Raw genomic sequence first — 26833 nt, 5'->3', positions numbered from 1 at the left:
GAAATTACTTACAAGCATTTCTAACTCAATGTGAACATATAATTAATTATGTGCAAAGAAACTAACCTCTCTTAACCCGGTGACATTTCCGACGGGAAATCCATCCCGGAAGACCCACTCGACTCGTGGTTGTGGCGACCCGTGCCCCCCACAGCGCAACCTGCCGCCCAATCTGCTACTGAAAACGTATGAAGAGCTCCACTCGTCCAAAAAGCGGGGCCCACTCTCGTCCAGGGATAAACTCCAGGCTGAAATTTTAGAAAAAATAGAAAATCACGCTTGGTTTTCATATTTATAGCGTATGTTTAAAGAACCGAGATTGATTACTTGCAGTGAAATATTTTTGTGTGTATACAAACAAAGCTTGAGAAAATTACCAAATAACGCTAAAATATCCAACCAGTATTTAACACACATTTCTGGTTAGATTTATCTGAAATTTTTTGCATGACAAGTAATAATTTTGTACTTCGGCATCTGTCTTTATTAAACGTTATACTTTCACGAATATGGTTGGGAAATAGTAGTGACAAGTTGATTATGATAGGCGAAAAATAAGAATTTTAAGTTAAACGTATGCTAAGTTTAGGTTCATCGAGATGTAGATTCAAAATTAAATATTAGAAACAATAATTTTTCGAGTTAAATTTTGCAAATTTTTAAAAATATTCGGATTGGATTGATAAAAATTGAAAAAATATAATTTCACGATTTTATAATTTTAAAAACAACAAACCTAAAGGTGAATTAGTATTTGTTTATCCTAAAATTCTTATGTTCGTCGCTTATCATAATCAAGTAATTATTATCTCGCAATATTTCGCAATGATAATTTTCCCGAAGTATGATTACATTTAATGAAAGATGCCAAAATGCATAACGTGAATTCACCCCCATTCACCCGAACATACGTACCTCATTTGAATACCAATTAAAATTTATTATTATGAATTTCTCTCTAATTTTGAAAACAAAACAAAACATGGGATTTCTCTTGATGATTCTGGTCTAAAATTTGCCGTGGGCCGGAGAGAATTCCCAGCACATCAATATTCCACGCTGTTCTGGTTCCTCTCTCGCTTTCACCACTTTCACCACTATCTCTTCCCGCTGGTCGAGTGGAAATGCAAATCCGTACACACTCTCCACCGCGTTGTTGTAGCGTGGAAAATTCGGAAGGGGCACGCTTAAGAATTTGGGCGATATTTTGAAACTAACCGATTAGGTACTAGTAATTAATTTTAGGTCGTGCTACCAATTTGGCAATGTTTAGTTTCACTACCAGTGCATCGAATACTGTTTTTTTCAATTATATGATTTATTTCGACTTTCTTACGATTTTTTTACCATGCCGGTGTTAAAATTTTGTAATACGAACAATTTTAGCTCTTATTTTTATGAGTGGGAACTTATTTGTTCGAAGAGTACTGCAAACACGGCACCTTCTTCTGATAAAACAAGAGAAACGGGTAAACAACAACCGCAGCGGGATAAAATCCATCCGATTCAGCATCATTTCATCCTTCCACCCGGCATGGTAAACAACAGGGAGGGTGCAGACAGGATTATGGTGCTTTCTCCACTTTCACTCTTTTTTAAATAACAAAATTAGCACAAGTTACGATTTGTTGGGAATTTTTTTAAAAGGAAAAAATGGAAAAAATCAATTTTTGACGGATTTCTTTAATTCCCCTGTTTTTCTTTCACCTGCAGGAGAGAAATTTCATTGACAAAATGTAGATAAAAATTTGACTACCAAATTCCGAATAAAATCAGAACCTTGGTAAATAATGCTGTCAAATAGGATAACTCGCCCCATTTTCACTGCCACGAGGAACAGTGTCTTTATTAAATTTAACAGCATATCAACCCGTATGGAAATCATGTGTAGGATTCTGCACAGTTGAAAATTTATTTATTGGTAAGTTTAAAAGATACGGGATTTATTGAGAAATATGAATTTTGCATAAGCGGTGTCTGCATGATAAAACTTGCATGTGATTTTGCTGAAAATTTCGTTGCGGTGCATTATGCAGATCAATTTATGCATAATTCGCTCTGCATAAAGATACTTTTTCAACACAAAAATTCGACCAATCTTCGGCATGACACCCATTGAAATTTATACACAGGGAAATTGTTATTCGAATTGTTATTGTTCTTGAACTCAAAATAATTTACAAAGAAAATTTTTAAGTTTTCTCTTTTCCTCCTCGGATTTCTCCATACTAAAAATTTCTATACTTTGTATTTCACCTGGTTCCAGATATTTCAAACCTTCCGAAACGTAATTAAACCCAAAAATTCCTTTAAGTGGAGATGGTTCTCGTCCGTCTCTAATTTTCTGCACTTTCAACATTTTCAAAAACAACAAATTAGATTATGATTCCTTCCATCTCTAAAATGATAACGGCCCCGCTTTCATCGTGCATTATGTTGTTACCCATCATTGATGCAATATCTTCGTTCCCCTCCCTCGACCAGAATTGAGCCCGAGAAGGAAATGAAATCCAAACAGAGAGACGAAGTGAAAGTGAAGTTGCAGGGATGGCCAAAATACTTTCCTAAAAACTGCATTCTGAGCTCCGTTCTTCCCAGGGTTTGGATTTCCAGGGCTGTTACACACAAAAATAGGAGAAAATCTACCAGGAGAAAACAGCAGTCAAATAAAAATAGAAGATTTTAAGAAATCAACTTTGATCAACTTTGTAAGTGAGTTCCCTCAATGTTTGTTTGACAATAAAAAGCTGTTTTCTTCAAGAATCATTTATTTTTGCATGTCTCCTCCGAGTTGATTCTCCTTTTTTGTGGGTGCAACAGCCCTGGATATCCAAACCCTGGGAAGAACGGAGCTCAAAATACTGCATTTTAACCAAGTATTTTGCTCAGCCCTATGAAGTTGCTGGAGTCGTTTCAACATTTCATTTCATATTTGCTTTCACCTCGCCGCACTTCACTTCACGGTTGGCACGTCACTCCGAATTGTGTTCATATTTGCACTCTGCTTTCCATTCTCATTTCCATCCAGCCAGCGCGGAGGAGGATCCATTTGGCTCTCGGTGGCTTGGTTTCGGTCTGCGGCTTCGTTGCGGTTTTGAATTTGGGTCGCATATTTGTTTAAAATTTTATTAGGTTCTAGTTCAGATACAAAATTTTGAATGGGAGATGAGTTGGATTTGGATTTTGTGTGGATTGAGGCAAAATATGTAGGCTGGATGGGATTCGGTTTGTTTTAGTATTCGGTTGTTTGGTTGGAATTGGAAATGAATTGTTTTGCTGGGGAAGAAAATTAATGCAAAGTTGGAAAAGTGAAGGGCTTGAATTATTTATAATTTGTAGAGGAGAAAGCATTGGGTGAAAGATGTCTAGACGAATTTTAGCGCATTTTCGAAATTTAGGAGAGATTTGTATGTAAGAAAGTAAATTATTCCGATTTAACCAGTGCACAAATTGGTGGTCACATGCAGATCCTGAGGATAACTTGCCCCTTGCTATGTATATAGATAAGCTTTCTACAATCTCGAATAAAATGTACCAGATTTGCTTATAATTGATAGAACGTGGATACGTTTTTCCAATAATTCCTGTTTTTGCACGCTTGATTTTTGTCGTTCTTTAGTAAAAATGATGCCCTGATTAAAAAGTAGCGTATTAAATCAGCCCAATCAGAATGAGGCAAATTCGGAGATAATTAATTATGTCGCGTTTTAATGCGATGTTTTAATCGTGTACACCGTGTACCCGAGGTTTATTTGTACGGCTTAACTTGACCACTAAAAAATATGACCACTTTTCAAAATGAAATTAAACTGAAATTTCTACTTCATAAAAAAATAGGTACACACTTTTCCCAAGAATAGACAAAACCAAAACCATCTCCCCTAGAAATATATGATCTTCCTCCTCCAACTTTTGTCCATGATGAAATCGACTCGGCCACATAAGTAAAAGATAAACAATCGAAGAAAGTGGATCTACTTTCACTTTTACTTGCGCAATTTCCACGTTTTCGTTGCGTAACCGAACTCATCTACTTTCACTCGAATGAAAGTGCACATCCTTGGGCCCGGTCTGGTTTGTCGTGAAGGCTTCGACTTTTGGACAGTTCGAGCGTGGGAGCGGAATTGTATTGTCTCATTAAAATTTGAAGAGATTGGAAGAATTGGAATTGTGTTGCGATCGGAATGAACGAGCCGGGTTGAAGTGCACCCTTCAAATCTAATTGACACTGACAAACAGACAAGAGAGGAAAAAGAGAGAATGCAGCCAAAATAGAAAATGCTCTCTTTCGCCCAACTTGCCTAAGCCCGAGCTGGAGTGGGAGTGTAATTTATGGGTTAAAAGACATGATTTGACTCGTAAATGGCGTAAATTTTAGAAATTGTATAAATAACTTGAAGATGATAAACTGTCATTAGACCAGTTTAGCGTTTGACTATTGCGTTTTTGCGGTTGCCCTAAACCCACTAATCAATGTAAAGCAGTCACCTGTCTATTAGATTATGCTTATGATACTGCATGAAAAGTTACAAATGTCGCGTAATTTATTCAACTTGTGCAAAATATTTAATGGGATACAAATACCTTTCATCTGTTTACAAAAATTTGTTCCCTAATTTCCCTTCGAAATATGTAGTTAGAAAATTCGGTAAAAGTTTATAAAATAAGGTTACAAAATTTATTTATTTTACAATATTACCAAGACCTGCGTGAATTGCCTAAATGTGCGAAAACTAACACTCTTTCCGAGACGTTTGTACGTACAGACAGACATTCCAGTCATATGCATAAGTGCTTAAGTACAAGTACTAAACAATGGCCTAGAGTCATCTGTTGATAGCAATATGCTTATGATACTCTGTAAAAAGTTACAAATGTCGCGCAATTTGTCCAACTTTTCCTAAATAATGGGATACAAATGCTTTCCATCTGTTTACAAAAATTTGTTCCTTGATCTTCCTTCAAAATAGTTGCGAAGTTTAAAAGTTTGTAAGGCTACGGAATTTACTAATTTTACAATGTTAACATCGTAAAATCGAGGAGTACTGATTCAAATTCACACAGGTCTCGGTAATTACCAAGACCTGTCACATGTGAATTGTCTCAATATGCGACAACTAACACTCTTTCTGAGACATACTCACAGACAGACAGAAATATCAGTCTTATAAGTTCTTGATCCCACCCAAACCAAAATCTGTATCGAGTAATTCGAGTTTAACATTACTTAAGGGACCGTACACAAAAACCGATTCGTCGATTTCTACTGAATTTTTACCACCATCTATATTATAAGCTGGAAATGTTTGTCTGCAACGGAAGTGAAAGTAATTTTCCGAAACGGAAGTGAAAGAAAGTAAAGTTTCGAATGTTAGTTATCTAGGGGTGCTTATCTGAAGTGGTTGTCTGATGGTGCTTATCTGGGAGTGGATGTTTGATGGTGCTTATCTGGGAGTGGTTGTCTGATGGTGCTTATCTGGGAGTGGTTGTCTGATGGTGCTTATCTGGGAGTGGATGTTTGATCGTGCTTATATGGGAGTGGTTATCTGATAGTGCTTATCTGGGAGTGGTTATTTGATGGTGCTTATCTGGGAGTTCTGATGGTGCTTATCTGGGAGTGGTTATCTGATAGTGCTTATCTGGGAGTGGTTGTCCGATGGTGCTTATCTGGGAGTGGATGTTTGATGGTGCTTATCTGGGAGTGGATGTTTGATCGTGCTTATCTGGGAGTTGTTATCTGATAGTGCTTATCTGGGAGTGGTTATTTGATGGTGCTTATCTGGGAGTGGTTTTCTGATAGTGCTTATCTGGGAGTGGTTATTTGATGGTGCTTATCTGGGAGTGGTTTTCTGATGGTGCTTATCTGGGAGTGGTTATCTGATAGTGCTTATCTGGGAGTGGTTGTCCGATGGTGCTTATCTGGGAGTGGATGTTTGATCGTGCTTATCTGGGAGTGGTTATTTCACTGCGAAGTGAAGTGGAAATTAGTTAGATTCAGAGTTTCGTCACTTCTGTGGAAGTGAAGTGGAAGTGAAGTGGAAGTGAGTTCATGGATCCAGAGTTTCGTCAGTTCTGTGGAAGTGAAGTGGAAGTGAGTTCATGGATCCAGAGTTTCGTCACTTCTACAATCAACAATTCTGTACGAGTTTGTCACTCCACTGCGGAGTGGAGTGGGAGTCAGACAGGAGTACTCGGAATTTGTCACTCCACTTCGGAGTGGAGTGGAAGTGGGAGTCAGACACTCCACTGCGGAGTGGAGTGGAAGTGGAGTCAGAAACGAGTACATAGAATTTGTCACTCCACTGCGGAGTGGAGTGGAAGCGGAGTGGGAGTCAGACACGAGTACTCGGAATTTGTCACTCCACTGCGGAGTGGAGTCAAGACAACCACCCAAAATAACCACCATTTTACGACCATCCCAACATAACTACCATCAGACATTGAATTTTTTAAATTTAATTTGTTTTTAATTTTCGCGCCATTCGAAACTTGACTTTCTTTACGCTCACTTTCGTGGCGGAAAATTTGCTTTCAATTCCAATGCTGACTGACATTACCAGCAAATAATTTTCGCTCGCCCGGCGGGAGACGGGCTTATACGCTAGTAATGAATATTCGCTCAAAAAATAGAGACAAAAAATTCGCAAGGTTATCTTGGATATTAACAAATTAGCATATTTTAGCTTTTTATAAAAGTTTTAGTACTTTTGTCACTATTCTTTTACTGACAGTATTCAACATCCTCTCCGAACCGTAACAGCCTTTGGGTGGCAAGGAGACCCGTTTTCCGTACTTTTATGTATGTTGGAATTTGCACGAATCAAACGAGATCAAACGAGACACTTAAAGTTGCCCGAATTTAGCACGCTGTCACTTTAACTTTCACTCTCCGACATGACACACGGATGGCAGGAGGGAGATCATCCTCCCACGCGCAATATATTTCTGGATGGCTTTTACTTTGCTAATTGCGTGAGGGAGCAGCCGGAGGGAATTGGCTAAGAATACGGAATGTCGAAGGTTAATGGATTGCAAGTGTATTTTTGGACATGTTAAAATTCTGGCTTAATTCATTAAAAGCAAAATTATTCACAATTTTCAGATGGGATATTTTAAATAAATTTATTTGAGAAATTTATTTGTCAAAGGTTAATGGAGTGTTTGATTGCAGAGTATTTTTGGACATATTAAAATTCTGCTTTAATTCGCTAAAAGCAAAATTAGGTATTCAAAATTTTCAGCTGGAATATTTTAAAATAAATGCATTTTCAGGAAATTTATTTATTTGGATGCTTGCTTTATTGCTTTACAAGTTTTATGCTTTACGAACACTAGCCTGGGATACCTAAATTTGATTTTTATAACTATTATTACACAAAACTACGATATGTCGTGCAACCTTCAACCAGTAAAACTTTGGTCTGGGGATTTATTAAATTCCCTACGTTATTTTTTTGTTTTGCTGAAATTAAGTATTCCAAATTATTCAACACTTAAAACAATAATTCGGTAGAAGGAAATCAGTAACAGAGCAGTAATACGAGCCTGACAGACGCAATGTGGTCAACATTTTGTAAAAAAAATAGCACAAAACTGTATTTTTTTACAAATCTAGGATAAATTTAACGAAACCTGGTGACAACTTATTTCCTAGCACGTATATGTCGATTTGTTAAGTCCACAAGAAAAGTTGACGAATAATTTCGAATTAAAAAAAAATTAGTTCTGTAGTTAATGAAAGTGTAATAACTAAAGTGATTTTTTCATGATGTGAGGCATGTTTTTGGTTTGTAAGCTGATCTTCGTAAATTTACGGGCTTACGAAGGTTGACGTGAATTGCCTCACTCCAAAGCACATACATAAATTGAAAATAATTGAAAATATTTAAAATAACAAAATGACAAAACTTTATTTTCTTAATGTTCCATTGCATGCAGAGCTCGAGTTTGAATTTTTGTGTTTCAACTTTCCCGTCTTTCACTACTTTCACATATTCAAATGGAAATTTTGTAACCTGTTCATCTCCCCGTGTTTTTTTAAATGAAGGTTTTACTGTTTCTAAAAATCAATAATTATTATCTATATTATAAGCTGGAAATGTCTGTTGGCAACGAAAGTGAAAGTAAATGTTCCGCAACGGAAGTGAAAGTAGGGAAAGTCAAGTTTCGAATGGCGCGAAAATTCAAAAATCTTAATTTTAAAAATAAATGTGAGGACATTGGATAATTATTGTTCGATGGTGGTTATCAGAATGTTGCGGCCTGCAGGTGGTTATAAGTTGCCTAACGCCATGCGGTTATCGAGGAGTTGCTCCGTGATGGTGGTTATCGGGGTGTGGCGGCCTGATGGTGGTTATCCGGGTGTGGCGGCCTGATGGTAGTTATCCGGGTGTGGCGGCCTGGCTATCGTGGGGTTTCTGTACATTGATGGTACTTCTTGTGGTTATCTGGAGAGGTTATCTTATTGGATTCCGTTGCCATTGCCGTTGCCATCGTACTGCTTCAGGTAGCCTTGTGGGGGCTAGATCACTGCCACGTTTCGTGCCATTGGCAATGGCAGTGCCAGTGGCAGACTGGGCTGGAAGAGACGACTGAGCCAAGTGGGTGACATTTAGTTCTCCACTTTAACTTTCGTTGCAAATTGCCTTCACTTCCGTTGGCGTCAAATTGTTTTATTAAATAAATATCTAAAAAATATTTAACTGGTGAAATTTGATAATCGAATCATCTCTCGCCCGGCGGGAGACGGGCTTATACGCTAGTTAGGTTATATATCTTTTTTATTTATAGACTAACAATTTTTCAAAACCCGCTTAATATGGTCAGCATGCAACCTCGACCATTACGTGCTCGTATCCTTCCCACACTGTGAGTATGGTAGGGATACGAACCCGGGAATCACGTTTTGCCCGAGGTTGGATGCTGAGAACTATAACGGCGTTATTCGATGCCAATTTAAATTAAAAACACGCACAGATAAAAATATTTTAATTTTTTTTAGTGAATTGTAATTTTTTATTTTAATTGTATAAAACAAAAAAAATTATGAACATTATTCTAAAATGTATTTGACATATAGCGTGGCATTCGAGGAGGACGAGAGGGGAAGGACGGACTGCTGCTTTTTATCCGCAAACGGTTCTACTTCCATGAATGCTTCCCCGATAACGTCATCCGCCGTGATTGAGTCGGCATCTTTCACGACAAAGTGGAAAATCTTGACAAAAAAATGAAAAAAAAAAAATTTCTGAAACCATCAAAATAAAACAAAAGATCTGGACAAAAAATTTCAAAAAATGACAAACTTCTCGAACCGAAATGTTTTTTTAAATTTTATAATGAAAATTTTGTAAATACAAAATTCTGCACAAAAAATATATCAAAAACGAGAAATTTCCTAAAATAAAATAAACTTTTCAAATCGTATAATGAAAATTTGAAAGTATACATATCCGAAAGATCTGAACAAGTACTTGATAAAGATGATAAATTTCTGAAACTAAAGGTTTTCTAAATTGTATAATATAAAAAAACTAGGGGAGAAAATAATACAAATGTTAAAAATGATGAATTTCTGAAATTAAAAGCTTTCATAACGAAAATTTTGTAATTCAAATTCCCAATTTTTTAAACCCACCTGATCCGTCCCTCTACGAAAGTTATCAAACGTGATTGGATTTTCCCACGTGGCGCTGTCGGTATTGTCGATAGTGGGGGTTTCGAAAAATTTGAAGTCTTTCCCCTCCTTCCCGTAACGAAAGTAACATTTCACAAACGGATCACTCAACCCCCCAAATTCATCCAGTGCTGGAATATTTCTAAAGGTTCGAAATTAAAAATAAAATAACATAAAATTTGGGAATTAAGTTGTCATCCGATTTTCAATCCAGATGAGGATTATTATTTTTGACAAAAAATAGCACAATTTTGGACGAAAAATAAAATTTCAGAATTGATTTGTCATCAGATTTTCAGACCACGTTTCATTTTGCTACACAAAATTTGAGGAATTTTGAGGGAAATGAATAATTTAACTGCTTAAATGAATCAAAAATTAGGCAAAACAAAATTTGGATAAATTGTTTGTAGTTGAATAATTTCGAAGATGTGTAACAGTTTGAAGTCATAAGATAAATTTGTGAAAACTTAAAGTAAAAAATGTTTATCAAGATGCTTAATCATGTTTTAGAGATTATTTGCTTGCAGGCTTCACGCAAGAAAAAAATTGGAAATGTAAACGTCCTAAGTTAAAAAAAATTATCGCTTTCTCCAATAAATTTTTTACTAATGTGTCGCAAGCTAAGAATGTTCTTAGCGTGGATAATAATAAATTATTGAGTCGTAAACGTATTGTTACCGCGTAGTAAAAAATCAGATTACGGTGACAATTTAGTCCTCAACTTATTTTTTAGTGGAATAATTACTTGAGAGCAAGGGAAAACCGGAAAGGCGCCGTATTTTGGATCACGATAGATCCAGATTTTGACCCTTTAAGCGGAACGGTAAGTTGCTGACCGTGCTCCATGTATTCGTCCAAGTCGATGAAGGCTTCACCCACGACATCGTCGGGATTAATGGGATCGTGATCTCTCACTTCCACCCAAATTTTCTGATAAAATAAAATAAAAATAAATTCTATAAAACAACAAAAATACCAAAATAAAAGCAAATTTAAATTTTATAAAAATTAAAACTTCGAAATTCAGTCAGGAAACTTAAAGTGGAATAAGTCCATGAATTTTGAGTTCACTTCACGCCACAAGCAACACATCAAAAAATATGTTTCCGTTGGAAATTTTACACAAAGCAAGGTCTGGCTAAAAGTTTGTAAAGTGGGCGTGAAATTGGAAGAATATGAAGTCTATAAGTAAATGTTTGTGGTGCTGAGATTTCCTCCTCTAGATAACGCGACCGCTCTGGGAATATGAATAAATAAAAATATAAAATTGTTGTTCGAAGTTTTGAAGAAACTGTACCTAATTGAGCCGAGAGGGCATGTTTTAAAGAAATTGTACGGTCGAAATTATGAGTAATTTCATTGTTAATTTACGTTCTAGACGACATGCTGTAAGCAAAATTTCTTCATAATTTTGAAGAAATTGTGCCGTCGAAATTTCACCAGAAAATTACCTGATTGATCCCTTTGATGTATTGCACTTTGAAAACCTTGACCCATTGTGGATTCGCCTCGTTCACAATGGTTTCAGAATCTCCCACTTTGTCGAGATCCTTCCCCTGCTTTTGCGAATATGGAGGCACGGATCCGAAATGGACTCGAACGTAGGGATCTGCCACGCCATTGTTGGCATCGTGAGACTCAAGATTCCTAACGATGCGAAAAATTAAATCATAAAAATAAAAATGACAAAATTTGAATGAAGCAATTATGTAAGTAATAAACTGTACAAAAAATTATGCGAAGAACTCGTGAAATAACGATACAACAAAAATAACATCTTAACAAAAACATTAAAGTAAATGAAATTTAATATTTTTTTTATAACCGACGTGGAAGTTCTCCTAATCTGGATTTGATCTGATATATTCATTACAAAATAATCTTTCAACCGAATCTACAAGTGTTTTTTTACAGGAAATGGAGGTCTCCCAACGTATTCTCACAGACTTAGGCCAAACAAGTACCAATCGATCACAAATATAATCAATATGAAATTTGCAAAAGGCACTATCTAACCAATGCGCACGTTTAACAGAGATATTTGCAGAAAACTCGCAGTAAATTTGAAAAGTGTAAAATTGATCGATCTCGGGGCTCGTTTAATCCTCTTTTATGCAAAAATATCTGCCAAACCTGCGTAGATGGTGGCATTTGCAAATTTCAAACTGATTAAACTTGAAATCTGTGAGCATACGTTGGGAGACCTCCATTGTGAGTAAACATAAAAGTGTAATATCTACGATTTTGCTTAAATTTATCGTAAAAAGTGTGATTTAGTCACAAAAATCGAATAAGTGTTCAACAATTTGTATAAATATTTATATAAATATTGTGAGAATTCGAAAAGTGACTGCAATGTTTCTTAACAGACAAACTTTTGACGTAATGTTTTGCATATCAAGTAAAATTGGGGCATTAATGACTTTTACATTAACTTAGCCTTTATTTTAAAATAGTTATGGGTGGTTGTGACATAAAACAATGTCAAACAACCATCCCCAACTATTTTACAACATTAAAAATATCAAAGTTTAATTTTATCTCTGATCGTCACGAAAATCTTACAATTTGCAAATTTTTCTTACCTCGCAGACAGCACGAAGTACAAATTCTGTGCTAATTCCTCCCTTAATTGTCTCGATTGCGAAGGTGTTTCATATTTTGCTCCCCTTTGTGGGGACGAATATACGCATAAAAATCCGACACAAAGTAACACAACTAACTTCCACATGATATTTCGTTTCCCTTCAAAATTTTTGCACAGATTGGCACAAACAGAAATTCATCAAATTTGCGAACAAATTTTGCACAGATTGGCACACAAACTAAATAACCACAATCTAATCTCGTCTCATAGTCTTTATACACAAGATTAAAGTGGGTGACTCAATTCGCCAGAAATGTTTACGCAAAGTGCTCAGAGATCATATAAGTAGTGGAAATTTCCATATTTATGGTGCATCTAAAGTGACGCTTGTTTTGCATCCTTGTCCTCAGTTTGCGTCTTCATTGTCACCACTTTTTTTGCCAGTGTGTGCCTCAAGACTAACCAGTTCTACCGAGGGAGAAGGCAATGAGTCAGACCTGACAATAAAAAAATATGCATCACCACTACCTACCAGCGACAGTGAGTAATATGTTCGGTACTAAATAATAAACACTTAAATGCAAATACGGGAGATGACATAATGCAATAAACTAATTCTTTAAAAAAAACTTAGGTGAGGCTTGCTTAAAAGGAGAAAACAAGATGTTATCATCGTGTAGTAACATAATATGCTAAATCAATGTTCATCTCATGATTTATAATTTTCGGTAAACAGAACAGCAAAGTATTGCGCTTGGGACCATTTGCCTCGCCGTGGGCCGTGATCAATTGAATACAAATATGCCATCTTACATAAATATTAAAATTTTGCTACAATTAAACCTTGTTAATTTGTGATTTAGCAATCTTTGAATATATTTCTAGAATAGGTCTACATTTTAAAAATTCATGTTCTGCTATTGCATGTAATATTGTATATTAGAAACTAACTTACGCTTGGTAAATATGATCAGAAATCGATTATGGTTAACAAAATTAACCAAAAAATTATGTATTGTTCCATATGACGTATTTTCCGCATGTGTGTAACAAATTCTCTGAACACTAATAAATTTTAAAATTATTTTAATTCACAAAACGGCCCACGGCGAGGCAAATGGTCCCAAACGCATATACTTTGCTGTTCTGTTTACCGAAAATTATAAATCATGAGATGAACATCGATTTAGCATATTATGTTACTACACGATGATAACATCTTGTTTTCTCCTTTTAAGCAAGCCTCACCTAAGTTTTTTTTAAAGAATTAGTTTATTTTTTGTTTTTAAGTCTGTTTAAGTTGTCACCAATAATAATAATAGATACCAAATTAAATCCTCATAAGCCCGGATGCGTTGCATATGAAATTAATCCCCCAGCGGGTGTGGATGGGGGCATACCAAATTAAATTCCCCCATAACCCGTGAACTCTAGTCAACAAATGCACCAACATCATTATGTATGTATACACACTGTTAGAAATCTCTAATAGAATTCTAAGTGGTTGATACTGCTTACAATTAGTATTAAAATTATGCGGGTAAGAATTTACTACCGATATAGTAAAGCTTTGATATCGACCTATTACCGCACAGTAGTACTAACCAATGCCACTTTGGTAGTCAATTTTTATACTGCATTTCTGAAAGTGCATACATACAGGTTTACATACAGATCTTACATGTTTCTATTGTGCTTGTTGCTAATAGAAACGTGGGTTTATCATAAGTAATGAAGAACCATTATAATTAACGTATGTACTGTAACTGGTTGAAGATGCCACCAAGAAAAGTTTTTCATTTCTTATCCGATTTCGCTCGGGTTTGCTTTAAATGACGGGTTATAGATTTCTGCACATGAAAATCAGGGTCCCGCACTATCATTGCCTGGTAAAAGTGAATTTGCCAGTCGTTTGAAAGTTTAAAATCGATCTAAAATGCGTTAAAATAAGATTGTCATGTCCTCTTATTGACGGGCATCATCTACCCAGCAAGGTCTGCACGATTGCCTTTTACACCATTTTGATACGATTAGCCGTTTCGTCACAATCTTTGGCAGAATATTTGGAGGGGGGGTCTGTTTGCATACTAAGGCTTCGCCGTAACCATGCATTTTTTCACGTGGTCATGGTTACTATGCCTCATCTAAGAAAAAATTAGCGAAACAATTAGCAGTATTTTTTGCATTTTAGGGTGTTCTCACGTGGTGATTCCTCTGTAACCGAGCGGTGACATATTATCACCATTCAGTAAAGTCACAGGTGATCATCCGGTGGCAAAATTTCGGTGTCCGTCTGCTCCTGCCTCTGATCTGGCATTCCTAATTTATAATGTAACACTCTATTTTTTCTATATTGGCGTGAACATCTCGTAAATTTGTGAATTTTATAAATTTTTCGAAGGTAGAAATTTCAGGTAAAAGTTTGATTAAAGGTAATCTAATTTTTGCTGAAAAAAAATTTCATATGGGAAAGCTACGTAATAGTGTTCATTTTAATTAAGCATTTAAATGTAAAGTCCAACCTTATAATATGCCAACGGATTTTAGAAAATTCCATTTTCTCTTTCAAAATAAAGCCTAAAATTAAAAAAACAAAATTCCAATACCTTATTTCAGTCCAACAAATGGCAAAACTTATATCCAGCTTAAAATATTAGATATGTTTTCTTTGAAAAATTATAGTAATTTAAAAACTGCTGGAAAATTGAAAGTCTTAAAATTGAGAACCGACATTTGAAATTACAGAGTTGGTGAAATTCTATTCGTACCAGTGTTGAAGAAACTAAATACGATGGGAAGCAAAAAGAATTCTATAATGCGTAATGCATTGTTGATTCTTGGTTGTGCAAATTTTGCACACAATAAAAATCATCAGGCTGGCGAATTTATTTATCTAAATCTATTTGTTTGTTCCAGTGCCGAGTTTCATTCATTTTGAACTCAGCACGCAATTTCATGTGGAAATAAACCGAGCTGTGGATGGGGCACGGAATGCGAATAACGGTTACATTCACATTGGTTCATATTAGCGAAATGAAAATTAAATTTGATGAGAACGCTCCTTTGTGCTGTTTGTTTTTAGAGGCACTTTTATTTTACTTAGGACGCTCGTTCATACCCTTGAAAAGGCAATGATGCAATGCAACAAGCTAAACTGGTGGATATACGGAAATGTGTATGTACGAGTACACAGTTTAGGGTTCTGGATATTACTGATAGTACACAGAAAATTAAAAAAGAGATTTTCGAATATTGAGGCAGTAGTTCTTAATAACTCCGTAATTTTATGATACATAATTTCACAAACTTTAACAAAATAAAAAGACGTCTTTGATCTAAACATGCAAAATAAAAAAAATTTTCCCACCAAAACGGTACAAATCGTAATTTAGGAAATTTTGTAATTTGCAACTAATTTGAAATGGTGTCACTTTTTAATAGAAACGTCTAATAATTTTTAAAAAAATTTTAATAGAAAGGTTTACGAGTAAAACAAAAGTACTCGCGCATCTAAATATTTATCATGTAACGGTGAACGTTTTGCAAATTAAAATTTTAAAACCTTTTAAGTTTATCAAGTATTTGTTGCCTTTCCTTAGTAATTTTTGCAACTTTATGGAAACGATTGTATCATTAATTAATATTCGTTTGACTAAATATTTGGGGGATAAAAGATCAAATGTGCTAAGAAAATATGTACATTTCTTCCCACGAAACCCTGGTCGTACACACGATGAGGAGAAGGATCTAATAAAAGTGAAAGCTGCTCCTAAAAAACCTCTCATCTTTCCTTTTGTATATCTCTCCCCAAAAACGGCGTGGCTGGTTTAGAGCCACGTCGCCATAATGCTAAACAATGGGTCGGCATAAATAAGGAAAGCGGTGGGAGAAAGGAATCCAGAGAAAGCTGGCGGAGAAAAACAATGGCGAAAAGAAGAGAAACAAAAGCTCGGATGAAATTCATAAAGGAAACGAAAGAACAATAATAATCCTCCAAAGTCGACTTTATTGTTATCTCTGCTGCATTTAGATGGCTTTTGGGTGGAGGAAGGGAAACATTGAATACTTTATTTATGGAGGGTGTTCACGCTAGGTTTGTAAACTCTGCAAAAAATGAGTTGTTTTTGGGTAAAGGGGTTTTTATGAAATTTGCTGATTTCCCTTAGGATATACGTTTAAAAATCTGGTGATGTACACAGATACTTCGTACTGTTATTGATTTATCAATAGCTTATTACCGGATTGATAGTAGTTTGTTACTGAGTTTTAAATTTTTCTCTACCACAACATTACTAAAGGGTAATGCCCATTTTTATCTTCAAGGACTGTTTATAATTAAGCAACGTATGCAATTGTAATTTAGGAATGGAATTGTACCACAGTGCTTGAGATATTTCGACCTCAATTATAAAATTAACTAATATTCTAATTATTTTTCTGCAGTCGAAGGTAGCTTCACTTCTTTCAGGTTAAGGTTTACTGCATTGCGAAATGATTTAATAAATCAGACAACGACACACGTAAAAATCTGTTCTTGTACATAAAATCAATTGAAAATCACTTCTCACCCGATTAATTTAACCACTTTTGCACAAACCAAAAGTTGAACCTTTCGTTCCAATTGTGTAATTTGAATATTAGTTAATTTTGTAATTGACGTGGAAATCTTGAAAAATAATTTGCAACAAATTCCTCATTTTCATACTTGCCATTGCCATAAACAGTATTATTAGAGTTCTAAAGTTAGAAATTTACGAACAACAATTTGCAAATCAAATGTAGTTCATTAAATTTATTTGACCAAAATACATGGCAAATTAAATTTTTCCCATTGCAACCATTTGACTCGTTAGTCTAATCCTAATTCTTCTAATCTGTCCAATCGAAATTTTACAAAATTGTATAAAATCGTCTAGTTTTCTTAATTTTGTGAAAAATTTTACATTTTATAATAAGTGATGATTTGTTGTGATTCGAAACTTGCGAATTCAGGAAAAAATAATTTAGTTCTTTATACTCTGTATGCGGTATGCTTATTAAGTAGCTTCAGCTACTTTATGCGAAGACTTTGTCTGTCTGTCTGTCCGTCACCAGGATAACAAGAGAACGGATCGAGATAATCGAAATCGGTTTTCGCCATCATACATAGGACCCCAGGGGGAGGATCCTATCAACTTTTGAGGTCAATCGGACCACACCCCTTGGCGCCAGGGGGTGTGGTCGGGGCAAAATGAGATTTTTAGTGCAATTTGATCTATAGATGAAATATAGTGAAAGTAAATGATTCCGAGTTGTGCCACACCCCCTGGCACCAGGGTGTGTGGTCGGGGCAAAATGAGATTTTTAGTAAAATTTAATCAATAGATGAAATAGAGTGAAATTAAGTCTTTCGGAGTTGTGCCACACCCCCTCGGCGTCAGAGGGTGTGGTTGGGGCAAAATGAGATTTTTAGTGAAATTTAATCTATAGATGAAATACAGTGAAATTGAGTGTTCCCGAGATGTCGTGGGAGTGGTTGGGTGAAGTACTCTGAAGCTACTTCCTTATGTGCGTTTACGACGGTTTATTTTTCATAACACCATGAAATTCAATATACACGGAAAACAAGTAAACAACTGACACGGACGACACGCATCATAATTCTGTTTCTTACGACATTCCTCTCCTCCTTTCACCAACTTTCCCTACACCCACGCGAACCGCAAAGTGGGAGAGTCTAAAGAGTAGGAGAAACATCCGTAATAAACATCTTTCTTTGAGAGTGACGTGAATTGAGTTTTGTGGTTTCCCTGCGAATCTGTCTGCACCATTGTTGTGGTGTCTCTCGTTGTGTTAATAATCCTCTCAAAGAGTGAAAGTTGGTGTGAAGATGGGATTCGTCGACTTTCACTCTCCACTTTGCTCTTCCCGTGCTCATTTGGGAGCGACAAACATAAACAAACACGACGGCACGAGGATAAAGTTCAAGTTATATTTTTTATGTGGTGTGATGTGATGTTAGCTTTACGGGGTTGGGAAAATAGTGACAAATTAAATATTCTTTATGAAACGGGAAATTTTTAAAATTTTAACGTGTTAAAACGAAATTCTTGCTAATTGTTTACAATCGTTGGAATAACTCTATCCCTGATTCGGCCTTAAACAAGTTTATTATTTTCTTATATAGTTGTTAATGGCTTCGAACGTATACAAAAGTGTTGAGGAAAACTTCTACGTTCAATATTTTCTGGGTAAACGGGAAAAGTTTAGAATTTAGAAAACTTTAAAAACTTATGAAACCGAAATTCGTACTTATATATTAAGAACTTTACAATAACTCTGTAATAGACTATGGAGTACTGATCTTGGTCTTTGAACCGATTATTATTATTTTTAGATAGTTGTCCATGACGTTGAACTTTTCAACTTATTCACAACTTAAAAAACTTATTCAAAATATATTTCAAAATAAAAATGAGTATCATACTGTGCAACTTGTACAATTTTTTTATTTTGAGTAATTTCACCTCTTTAAACTAAAAAATAAGCCTCGATGCCAGAAATTTAAGATTTTGAATAATTTGTAACAATAGACGTGCATTTTTTGGTTTCTTGTCGGGTTCTATTTAACTGTGCGATTGTATTTAACTTAAAATAATTTTGTATTACAATCTTATCTAATTCAGGACCCAGCAAAATTGAGTATGAAAATTTCACATACAAAGACAGTAAGACACTGATGTTTGTTTAGTTTAAAAATCCTGTACTTCGACGCCAGAAATTAGAAGTTTTGATTAATTGTAAATTTATTGGGAGATTAGATTGCTTGTGAGCTGCATTAATCAATTATGCGATTGTAATTTAACTACAAACAATTATTGTTAATACAATTTTCTCAAAATGCAACGAAGTTCAATGCGGAAACCTCATATACTACACAGAAAGTAGAAACACTGCTATTTCCAGCTTTCACCACTGTATTTTCTCCCCTATATGCTCGTCTTGGTCGGAATAAGTAATAATATTTCATCTCCCACGCTTTCTCATCTGCACTTTAGTATTATTTTATTATACGCCACGACAGCCACATTTTACTTCCCCGCACACAACAAGCCACGTTTTTTTACTCTGTTCGTGTCTCTCTTTATTTTCATTTTTATAAACTCAAACTTGTCTGAAACTCGAACTCCAGAATTGTTTATGCTTTCAGGACGAGAAACGTGACTTTTTAAGGATATGATGTTTTTCTATAATAGCTTTTATTATTTGACGAGTTTTAATTAATGTCGCGATAACAATTTAATTTTGCGAGGGATTGTAAAAACTCGTGCTTCTACTTTGGACAAAAGATTGGGAATTATTTCTTATGTAAATAGTCACAATTTTACGGAAGGTGGAAATATAAGGGAGGAATGTTTCCTGAAAAGATGAAAGTACAATATTTCATAAATTTTTGTAACGTAAATTAATTCAGAGACAAGAAGAACAAAGAAGGTTGAGAATGTTGAGCCAGGTTTTAAAACTTCGGAAGGAAAATAAACAGAAAAAATATCATGAGAACTTTTCCAATTGGAATTTTTAAGACTTGGAGAAATAAGTAAGAAGTGTCAACGAGATAAATTTTCTTTTGAGTTAAATATAAACACCGTGTGAATTACTTAAATCGTGGTAAGTTCAAGTGAAATTAATTTAGAGAGAGAAAACAGTGAACTTTAATCTCGTTGTTTTTCCCAAATTTTCAAATAAAACTTGCTTAAGGGGAAAACAATAAGTAATTTAAACTTCCACGGGTTGAATTTTGTGGTAAAGCTTGTTATGCAATGGATTGAAATTAATTTATGTACACAGACCCACTTACTTAATAAGGCCGAATTTTAGAATTACACAAAGTCAAAAATTTGTTTGACTAATCTTTTGAGTTTCTGGCTTAGAATCTAAAATCTTGAATTGAGATTTTTGATATATTTTTTTTGTCAGTAAAAAAGTATAATTTTTGTTCAATTTTGGTATAAAAATTTAAAATTTCTAGGTCAACGTGTTAGACACTTTTCTTAAATGAATTTGTCATTTGCCCCATTAACATGAAACTTCATTTATTCCGCCCGCCTCCATTCGGACGCATATCACGCCGTAAGTGAAAGGTCGGGAGAAAGTAAAACAATAAAATTCAACGACAAAGTAAATATACCGACAACGCAAAAAAGTGAAAAAAGTTGTATAACGCTTTTAAACTTTGCTCGTTGTTTGTGGGCGAAGAAGAAAGTAAAATTGAAAACGAGGCAGTACTTTCTCCTCCGAAAGTTGTATGAGAGAAGGTCACTCTAAATAATATGGGAATATTGCAAGTTTCCTTGAATGCAAAAATTTAGGTAAAAAAAGCAGCAACTTTACATAAGAACCTAAATTTGAACTGATTTAGTCGTGTCAAACTTGAAAGGTAATAAAATTATTAGATTTCGCATCGATCAGCATAGATCTTATAAAAATTAGGGATAAGAAACAGTTAGAATTTAATAAATTTGTTGTAGTATTTCAATGTCAGAAATGAAATATTTATAATAATTTACATAGTTAATGATTATAGGTGTATTTGTTGATGCCTTGAAGCAGAGTATGCAAAAAGGCGCCTTTTTGGGAAAAAATTCATGCCTTTTTGCCGTTTTGCCCGTTTCAATGCCGAATTGCCTTTTTGCGTGCCTTTTTGCCCGTTTGATGCCTTTTTGCCTTTTTCCGTATGTTTACATTGGGCATTGCCTGGACCATTTTACAAACTTCACTGTGCACGAGAAAGTACCAATAACAGTGTAATTTGGTTTATATTTCGGTTTTCTGTATGTAAATCGTTACCAACCTTACACTTCTAAACAACTAGCCCACAACATTATTTCCTGACGCACTCATGATAATTACGAGTATTTGTGAATATTTGTACACCTGTCCAAATCCTGTCCCTGTACAAATCCTGCGAACTGTGAAAGATTACGACTAATGACTCACAAATCATGGGAGCGTATTATCGCATTGCCCCGACTTTACCAAAAAGGCAAAAAGGCATTTCGGGCAATCGGGCATGGCCAAAATTCACGTGCCTAATAGGCAAAAAGGCATTTCAGGCACGGCATGCCTTTTTGCCCTTGCACACTCTGCCTTGAAGTAGTGAAATGTACATTCAGATTTTAGTAAAATAGGCTGGTTTGCGAATTTATCTATTATGATTTAGAAACTGTTATCGAGAAGATCATAATTATAAAAATTGATTCCATAAAATATTTGTTTGATGCCATCACATTTTTGGCACTAGTTTCATCCCACGCTTCTCCTTTTCCGTAAATTCCCCTGTTTTGGAGGGCTTGTTAATAGAAATTTTTGTCTAATTTAGCGACATTCCAGCCTCCAATGACACAGCTTTATCGTTACCGAAACACACACTTGGGCAACACTTTTGTTCACTTTGAACGACATTCCGTTACTACCCACTTTAATATAAACCTCCACACAAAAAGAATAACAACATAACAACATCCCCCATTAGTTTAATTACACAATAACTTCGTATTTTCTTTCACCTGAAGAAACTCGAGACGAATGGAATCACGCAGATCACACGTTTAATGAATAAGAAGCCCAACTTTCACTCCGCTCTTTGCAACTTTCCTTCGTGTTTCGGGTACTTGTGTTTTTTGCCACTTTCGTCCAATCATTTCGACGCGAAGGCAAAGTTTGTGTGTTTGCGAGAAAGGAGAGAAAGATAAGGAATAATTCACTCATAATGAATTATAGGGACGAAAATAATTTGGGACACTTTTTAGGCTTCCCTAATTCGGTAGTTGAATTTCAGTTGGTGATTACGGTGAAGATTTTATATAGAAAACATGGCCTTAACTTCTATGTATATTTGAGATAGAAATGATATCAAACAATTTTCCACATATTGCGAAAGTAGTTTTGCAAGAAAAACAAAATCAAATCAAGCAATGATGAGTGAAAGAAGCCTGAAATTGTTATTTGCTTCCAATTAAATTCTGGAAAGACGATTTAATGGATTTCATGTTATTTTAGCTGTTTCGCAAAAGAAATTACGTAACGTGGAAGGTATAATATTGAGAATATAAAGAAATGTATAACTCTGGTTGGGATTTTCTTTCTTGCGAAATCATTACAAAATTTACTTTTTCACCTTTTTCATATAAGTTTGTCAACAGGAGCATTTCTAAGAATTAATTTAAACTACAAAATAGCAGCCTGTAAAATAAAACGTGTGTATAGTTCAACAGTTGGCTGTGATAAATAAGCTTGCCAATTAATAAATATATTCGCAAGGTAACATTTTGGACAGGCGGGATTATTCTTGAAAATATGTTTACGATGATACAAAATCTGAAATTACTCAAATATGTCAAACCTTGTATGCAGAGTGTGCAAAAAGGCGCCTTTTTGGGTGAAAAGTTATGCCCTTTTGCCTTTTTGCCCGTTTGATGCCTTTTTGCCCGTTTGATGCCTTTTTGCCCGTTTGATGCCTTTTTGCTTTTTTCCATATGTTTATATTGGTCATCTGGGCTATTTTACAAATTTTAATAGACAATAAAGAATATCATTAGCTTTACATTTCGGTTTCTTCTTTAAATACCCCACAATATCATTTACCTACGTTCTTATGATTACTACGAGTAATTATGAATCACCTCAAGATGTACATAATTTTTTAGTGAGAATCATCCAGCTCGGCTTAATAACTTAATTATTCACATGGCGACAAATCCTGTGAACTGTGAATGATTGCAAATAACAAAACATGCGATCGTATGATCAGGTTGCCCTGATTTTATCAAAAAGGCAAAACGGCATTTCGGGCAATCGGGCATGGCCAAAATTCACCTGCCTAATAAGCAAAAAGGCATTTTTGGCACGGCATGCCTTTTTGCCCTTGCACACTCTGCTTGTATGTCAACATATTCGCAATCTTAAAATTGTGGATTTGCGTGCAACAAAAGCATCGACCTCAGATCATATTTTTAAAGAAAACGACGCAATCGGTAAAAATTAAATTGTAACGTGCCAAAATTTATTTGAAACGTATTTTTAATGCGTTTGTCGGAATTCGAGTCCGGTACAAATTAATTTAAAATAAAACAAATTTTTTAAAGTAAGTTAGATTACAATTTTGATGTGGCCAAACATCGAAACCGTAGGATTTTTTGCATGGAAAGCTTAAGGAGGGCATGCTATGGCTGAACCATAATAGAATTTGGGATTTAACTATTTAGTAATCATTATTTTGAATTTGGGGTCAGATTTTTGGAAGCACCAACCAACTGAAAACTTGATTTAACCTTAGTTAGTATTTACTTGTTTGAAATTTCGGGGACGCATTAAATACAATTTCTTCATAATTTCTAATGCAGGCTAAATTTCTCTCAGAAACACAGGAAAATAATGTGGATGGAATCTTACAAGAATTTGGAGCATGTTGTAAGTACACAGCTCGTCATAATTCCGTCATTTCATTGATTTCCTTTTATCTTTTTCGACATGACGGGACGGAAAACATCTTGTTCCCGACTTTCTCCTCGCCTTTCTCATCCGCGTAATTGCCATCGCGTGCCCCGTCTCCAGATGCAGATCATCATCATCCTCACGTCGAAACGGGATGGATCTCTGTTCTGGCTGACTCGTTTATTTATGCGGCAACAACGGACAGTTTTCCGTGGAAGTTGAGTGAGCCCATATTTCTGGGCGAGTGAAGGATTGGCTGCAGACTTTCTCCTAATAAATCAATCCCTCCTCATCCCCCATGCATTATGAACGAGGAGAAAGTGGCGGATCGGATCGGATGGATGAGGCGATGCCTGTTTTACATTTCACCTGAATATTTATTATTTGGCTTGAGAGGTCTTTCTTAACGGCCTGGGAGAAATTGGTTGATTAATGTAGATACAATTCACAAAGAAACTTTATAAAATTCGTACGTTTTACAAATTGATTTTACTGATTTTACAAACTAAAAAGTTGCCCTTGTTCGGAGTATAAGAATGCAAAATTTGTAAGCTAATTTTCGGTAGAAATATTTTTAACATAAGTTTTACAAAACCTTAACATGACGTTTTAAAAACTGTGTAAGCTTATTGTCCTTCAAATATTTGTTAATATTTGTACTTTGTAAGTTTACGAATTTCATGAAGTTACTAAGAACTGCGTGAATTGCCTTATCGTTGGTAAATAGTTTTGTTTTTTAAAAATAAAGAATTTGGTACTTCCTATAAAAACGGGAAAATCGATTCTGGCAAAAATTTTCATGACTAGTTTTCCCTTTTGTTTTAATAATTAGGATCCTTGGCGTGATAAAATATAATTTGCATATTTGTCACGTGAAACACGACTGGTCAAGTATATTATATTTAGTTATTTAACCTTTTGTTCTTATTATATACCGGAGACCACCGTCATCGTTGATGTTACACTTTTGTATAATTTTTCAATAACCATTTTTTTATGAATGTTTTTGCCTTATGCTCAATTTGAGTATCTAGTTGACAGATAATTTGCTTTTTTGGTCACATTCGTAGCAAATGTGGAGTTTTGTGAGTATGTCGTAATTTATGAAAACTTGGTATATGCTTAACATTTCTGTTATTAAATAAGTATGATTTTCACTAACTTTTATAAACGAAAAATCGTTTATTATTTTGCTTACCTTGTAAAATTGGATCCAATCTGACCAGAAAGAGCATTGCGCACACAATTTTTCTCATTTTGAAGTTTGATGTTCCGCTTTGGGACAGCATTTTATTCGCTAAACTAATTAAAACTCACTTCACATCCACTTTCACCACTGAGGATTTATTCTATTTGTTCTAATTATTTGTTCTAAGCTTTATAAATATTACACACAAATTGTTCATGTCCTTGGCACCATGTTTGAGTTAGGAAATTTCACAAAATTATCAAAACACTAAAGTTACATATAAATATTTAGTAAGTTTCGTTTTAATTAAGCGATGCAATTTACTATAGATTTACACATCCGGTAAAACTATTTATAGAGAACTGTGATCTTCTCGATTATCCAAATTTAGTCAAAAGTCATGAAATCCAGCCTGTCAGGATGAGAGAGAAAGTTAGTACAAAAATAAGACAATCGATTTTACGTAAATTTCCAGTTTCTCTTTTGTGAGGTAAACTGTTGTGAGGGGACGACACCATTTGTAAATTTTAGCCATTTAACCAGAATCGATTAATTTCAACTAGATATCGACCAGGCGTAAATTATGTACGATATTGAACTAACTAATTTCTATAATATATTTGTATATCACCAATGTTCGAACTTTAATTTTCTCGGCCAAATCGCGTTTCCAATCTCAGGATACGCGATCATTAAATTTCTCTAATTTTCTGATACGGGTTTCTCGATTCAAAATAATATTTTTTTGGTTGTGAATTGTTATCTTCTCGGTTATCCAAGTTTAGTGAAAAATCATGAAATCCAGTCTGTCAGAATGAAGGAGAAATTTAGTAAACAAAAATGAGACAATGGATTTTAAGTCAGTTTTCATTTTTTCGTCAATTGCTGAATTTTTGTATGGTTTTTTGTAATGTGTAGTTTTTGTAATGTTTGTAAAGTTCCGACGCCATTATTAAGTGTGTAAGAAGTAATTAAATAGATTGTTTTAAATTAGATTTGTTAATCCGCCTTGGTCAATTTATGATTAACGAACTTTCTCAAACTAATTTTCCCAAAATTTAAAAACACTTGATACAGGTTTCACGTTTTAAAATAACATTAATTCTATAATTCACACAAAATAAAATTAAAAACACGAATATATTCATTAAACAATTTTTCACACCAGAATACACATTTCGTAATTCTTTGGTGTTGATATTACTTCACAAATTTTATAGAAAAAGTTCATCCATCACTTTGGCACAATTAATCGTGTTGGTAACTAAAGGTCTACCAACTTTGACTTTGACTTAAGTGAAGGATGTTTTAAATTTAGAGATCAAAGTGGAATTCGTTTCGTGATATACTCAACTATCTAATTTGATGAAACATGAGTGTAAATTTGGGTGAAAGTGGAGACACTGGATTTCGACACGACGGGATTTCGGAGGCCGAGAGCGAGAAGGGCGAGCTGTTGGCCGTCGAGCTGTTTGCCGTCGAGCTGTTGGCCGTCGAGCGAGTGAAAGCAGACTGAACTCGAGCCGGCAACTTTCCCCACTTTTTCACCCAACAAAACTGACCCGTTTCGGGAGTTGTGGACTAAACTGGAGGCATCAGGAGAAACAAAACTTGTGCACGTTATTCCAATTAAATAGCATGTCATTGTTTCCAGAACGTTAAAAATTATGGAGAATGCATGACATACGGCATTTTATATTTCAAGTGATAATTGAAACATAAAATACGCTTCTATGTCGTTAAACTGGGGAAATTTTGACGCCTATAAAAATTTATTGTATAAAATTTATTAATAAAATATTGCTAGGTGGTCTGTGTCTAGGGTTACGTTCACAAGATTTAATATTTAATACTTGTAGTTTGTCTGATTGAAAACAAACTTGCGATATTTATTAATAAACTTGGA

General features: G+C 34.9%; 2 protein-coding genes across 2 annotated transcripts in view; both read right to left on the bottom strand.

The window, feature by feature from the left end:
- Window positions 1-26416, bottom strand: part of LOC110848283 (Down syndrome cell adhesion molecule-like protein Dscam2) — a 118088-nt gene extending 91672 nt beyond the window's left edge. Inside the window, exons 1-2 of the mRNA XM_035851005.1 lie at window positions 24937-26416; window positions 67-248 (exon numbers count right to left, since the gene is read on the bottom strand). Of these exons, the coding sequence (XP_035706898.1) occupies window positions 67-248; window positions 24937-25027 (273 nt within the window). The 5' untranslated portion in view covers window positions 25028-26416. The remainder of the gene's footprint in view (window positions 1-66; window positions 249-24936) is intronic.
- On the bottom strand, window positions 8984-12581 carry LOC110848646. The gene is made up of 5 exons (XM_022095906.2): window positions 12265-12581; window positions 11131-11326; window positions 10425-10609; window positions 9638-9818; window positions 8984-9217 (listed from the first exon to the last, which is right to left on the bottom strand). The coding sequence occupies exons 1-5, from the start codon at window positions 12408-12410 to the stop codon at window positions 9053-9055; spliced, it is 873 nt and encodes a 290-aa protein (XP_021951598.1). The 5' UTR covers window positions 12411-12581; the 3' UTR covers window positions 8984-9052.
- Window positions 26417-26833: the final 417 nt, after the last annotated feature.

Source organism: Folsomia candida, unplaced genomic scaffold (genome assembly GCF_002217175.1).
Source record: "Folsomia candida strain VU population unplaced genomic scaffold, ASM221717v1 Fcan01_Sc004, whole genome shotgun sequence".
Lineage (NCBI taxonomy): Eukaryota > Metazoa > Arthropoda > Collembola > Entomobryomorpha > Isotomidae > Folsomia > Folsomia candida.
Note: the sequence above shows the minus strand (reverse complement) of the source record. Positions and strands in the feature narration are given on the sequence as shown.

Excerpts from the sequence above, each read along its gene's own strand:
- LOC110848646 (XM_022095906.2), bottom strand. The coding sequence starts at position 12,410 with ATGTGGAAGTTAGTTGTGTTACTTTGTGTCGGATTTTTATGCGTATAT. Across the intron at positions 11,327-12,264 it reads TACTTCGTGCTGTCTGCGAG|GAATCTTGAGTCTCACGATG; the intron begins GTAAGAAAAATT and ends TCGCATCGTTAG. Across the intron at positions 9,819-10,424 it reads CGGTTTTCCCTTGCTCTCAA|AAATATTCCAGCACTGGATG; the intron begins GTAATTATTCCA and ends TCGAACCTTTAG.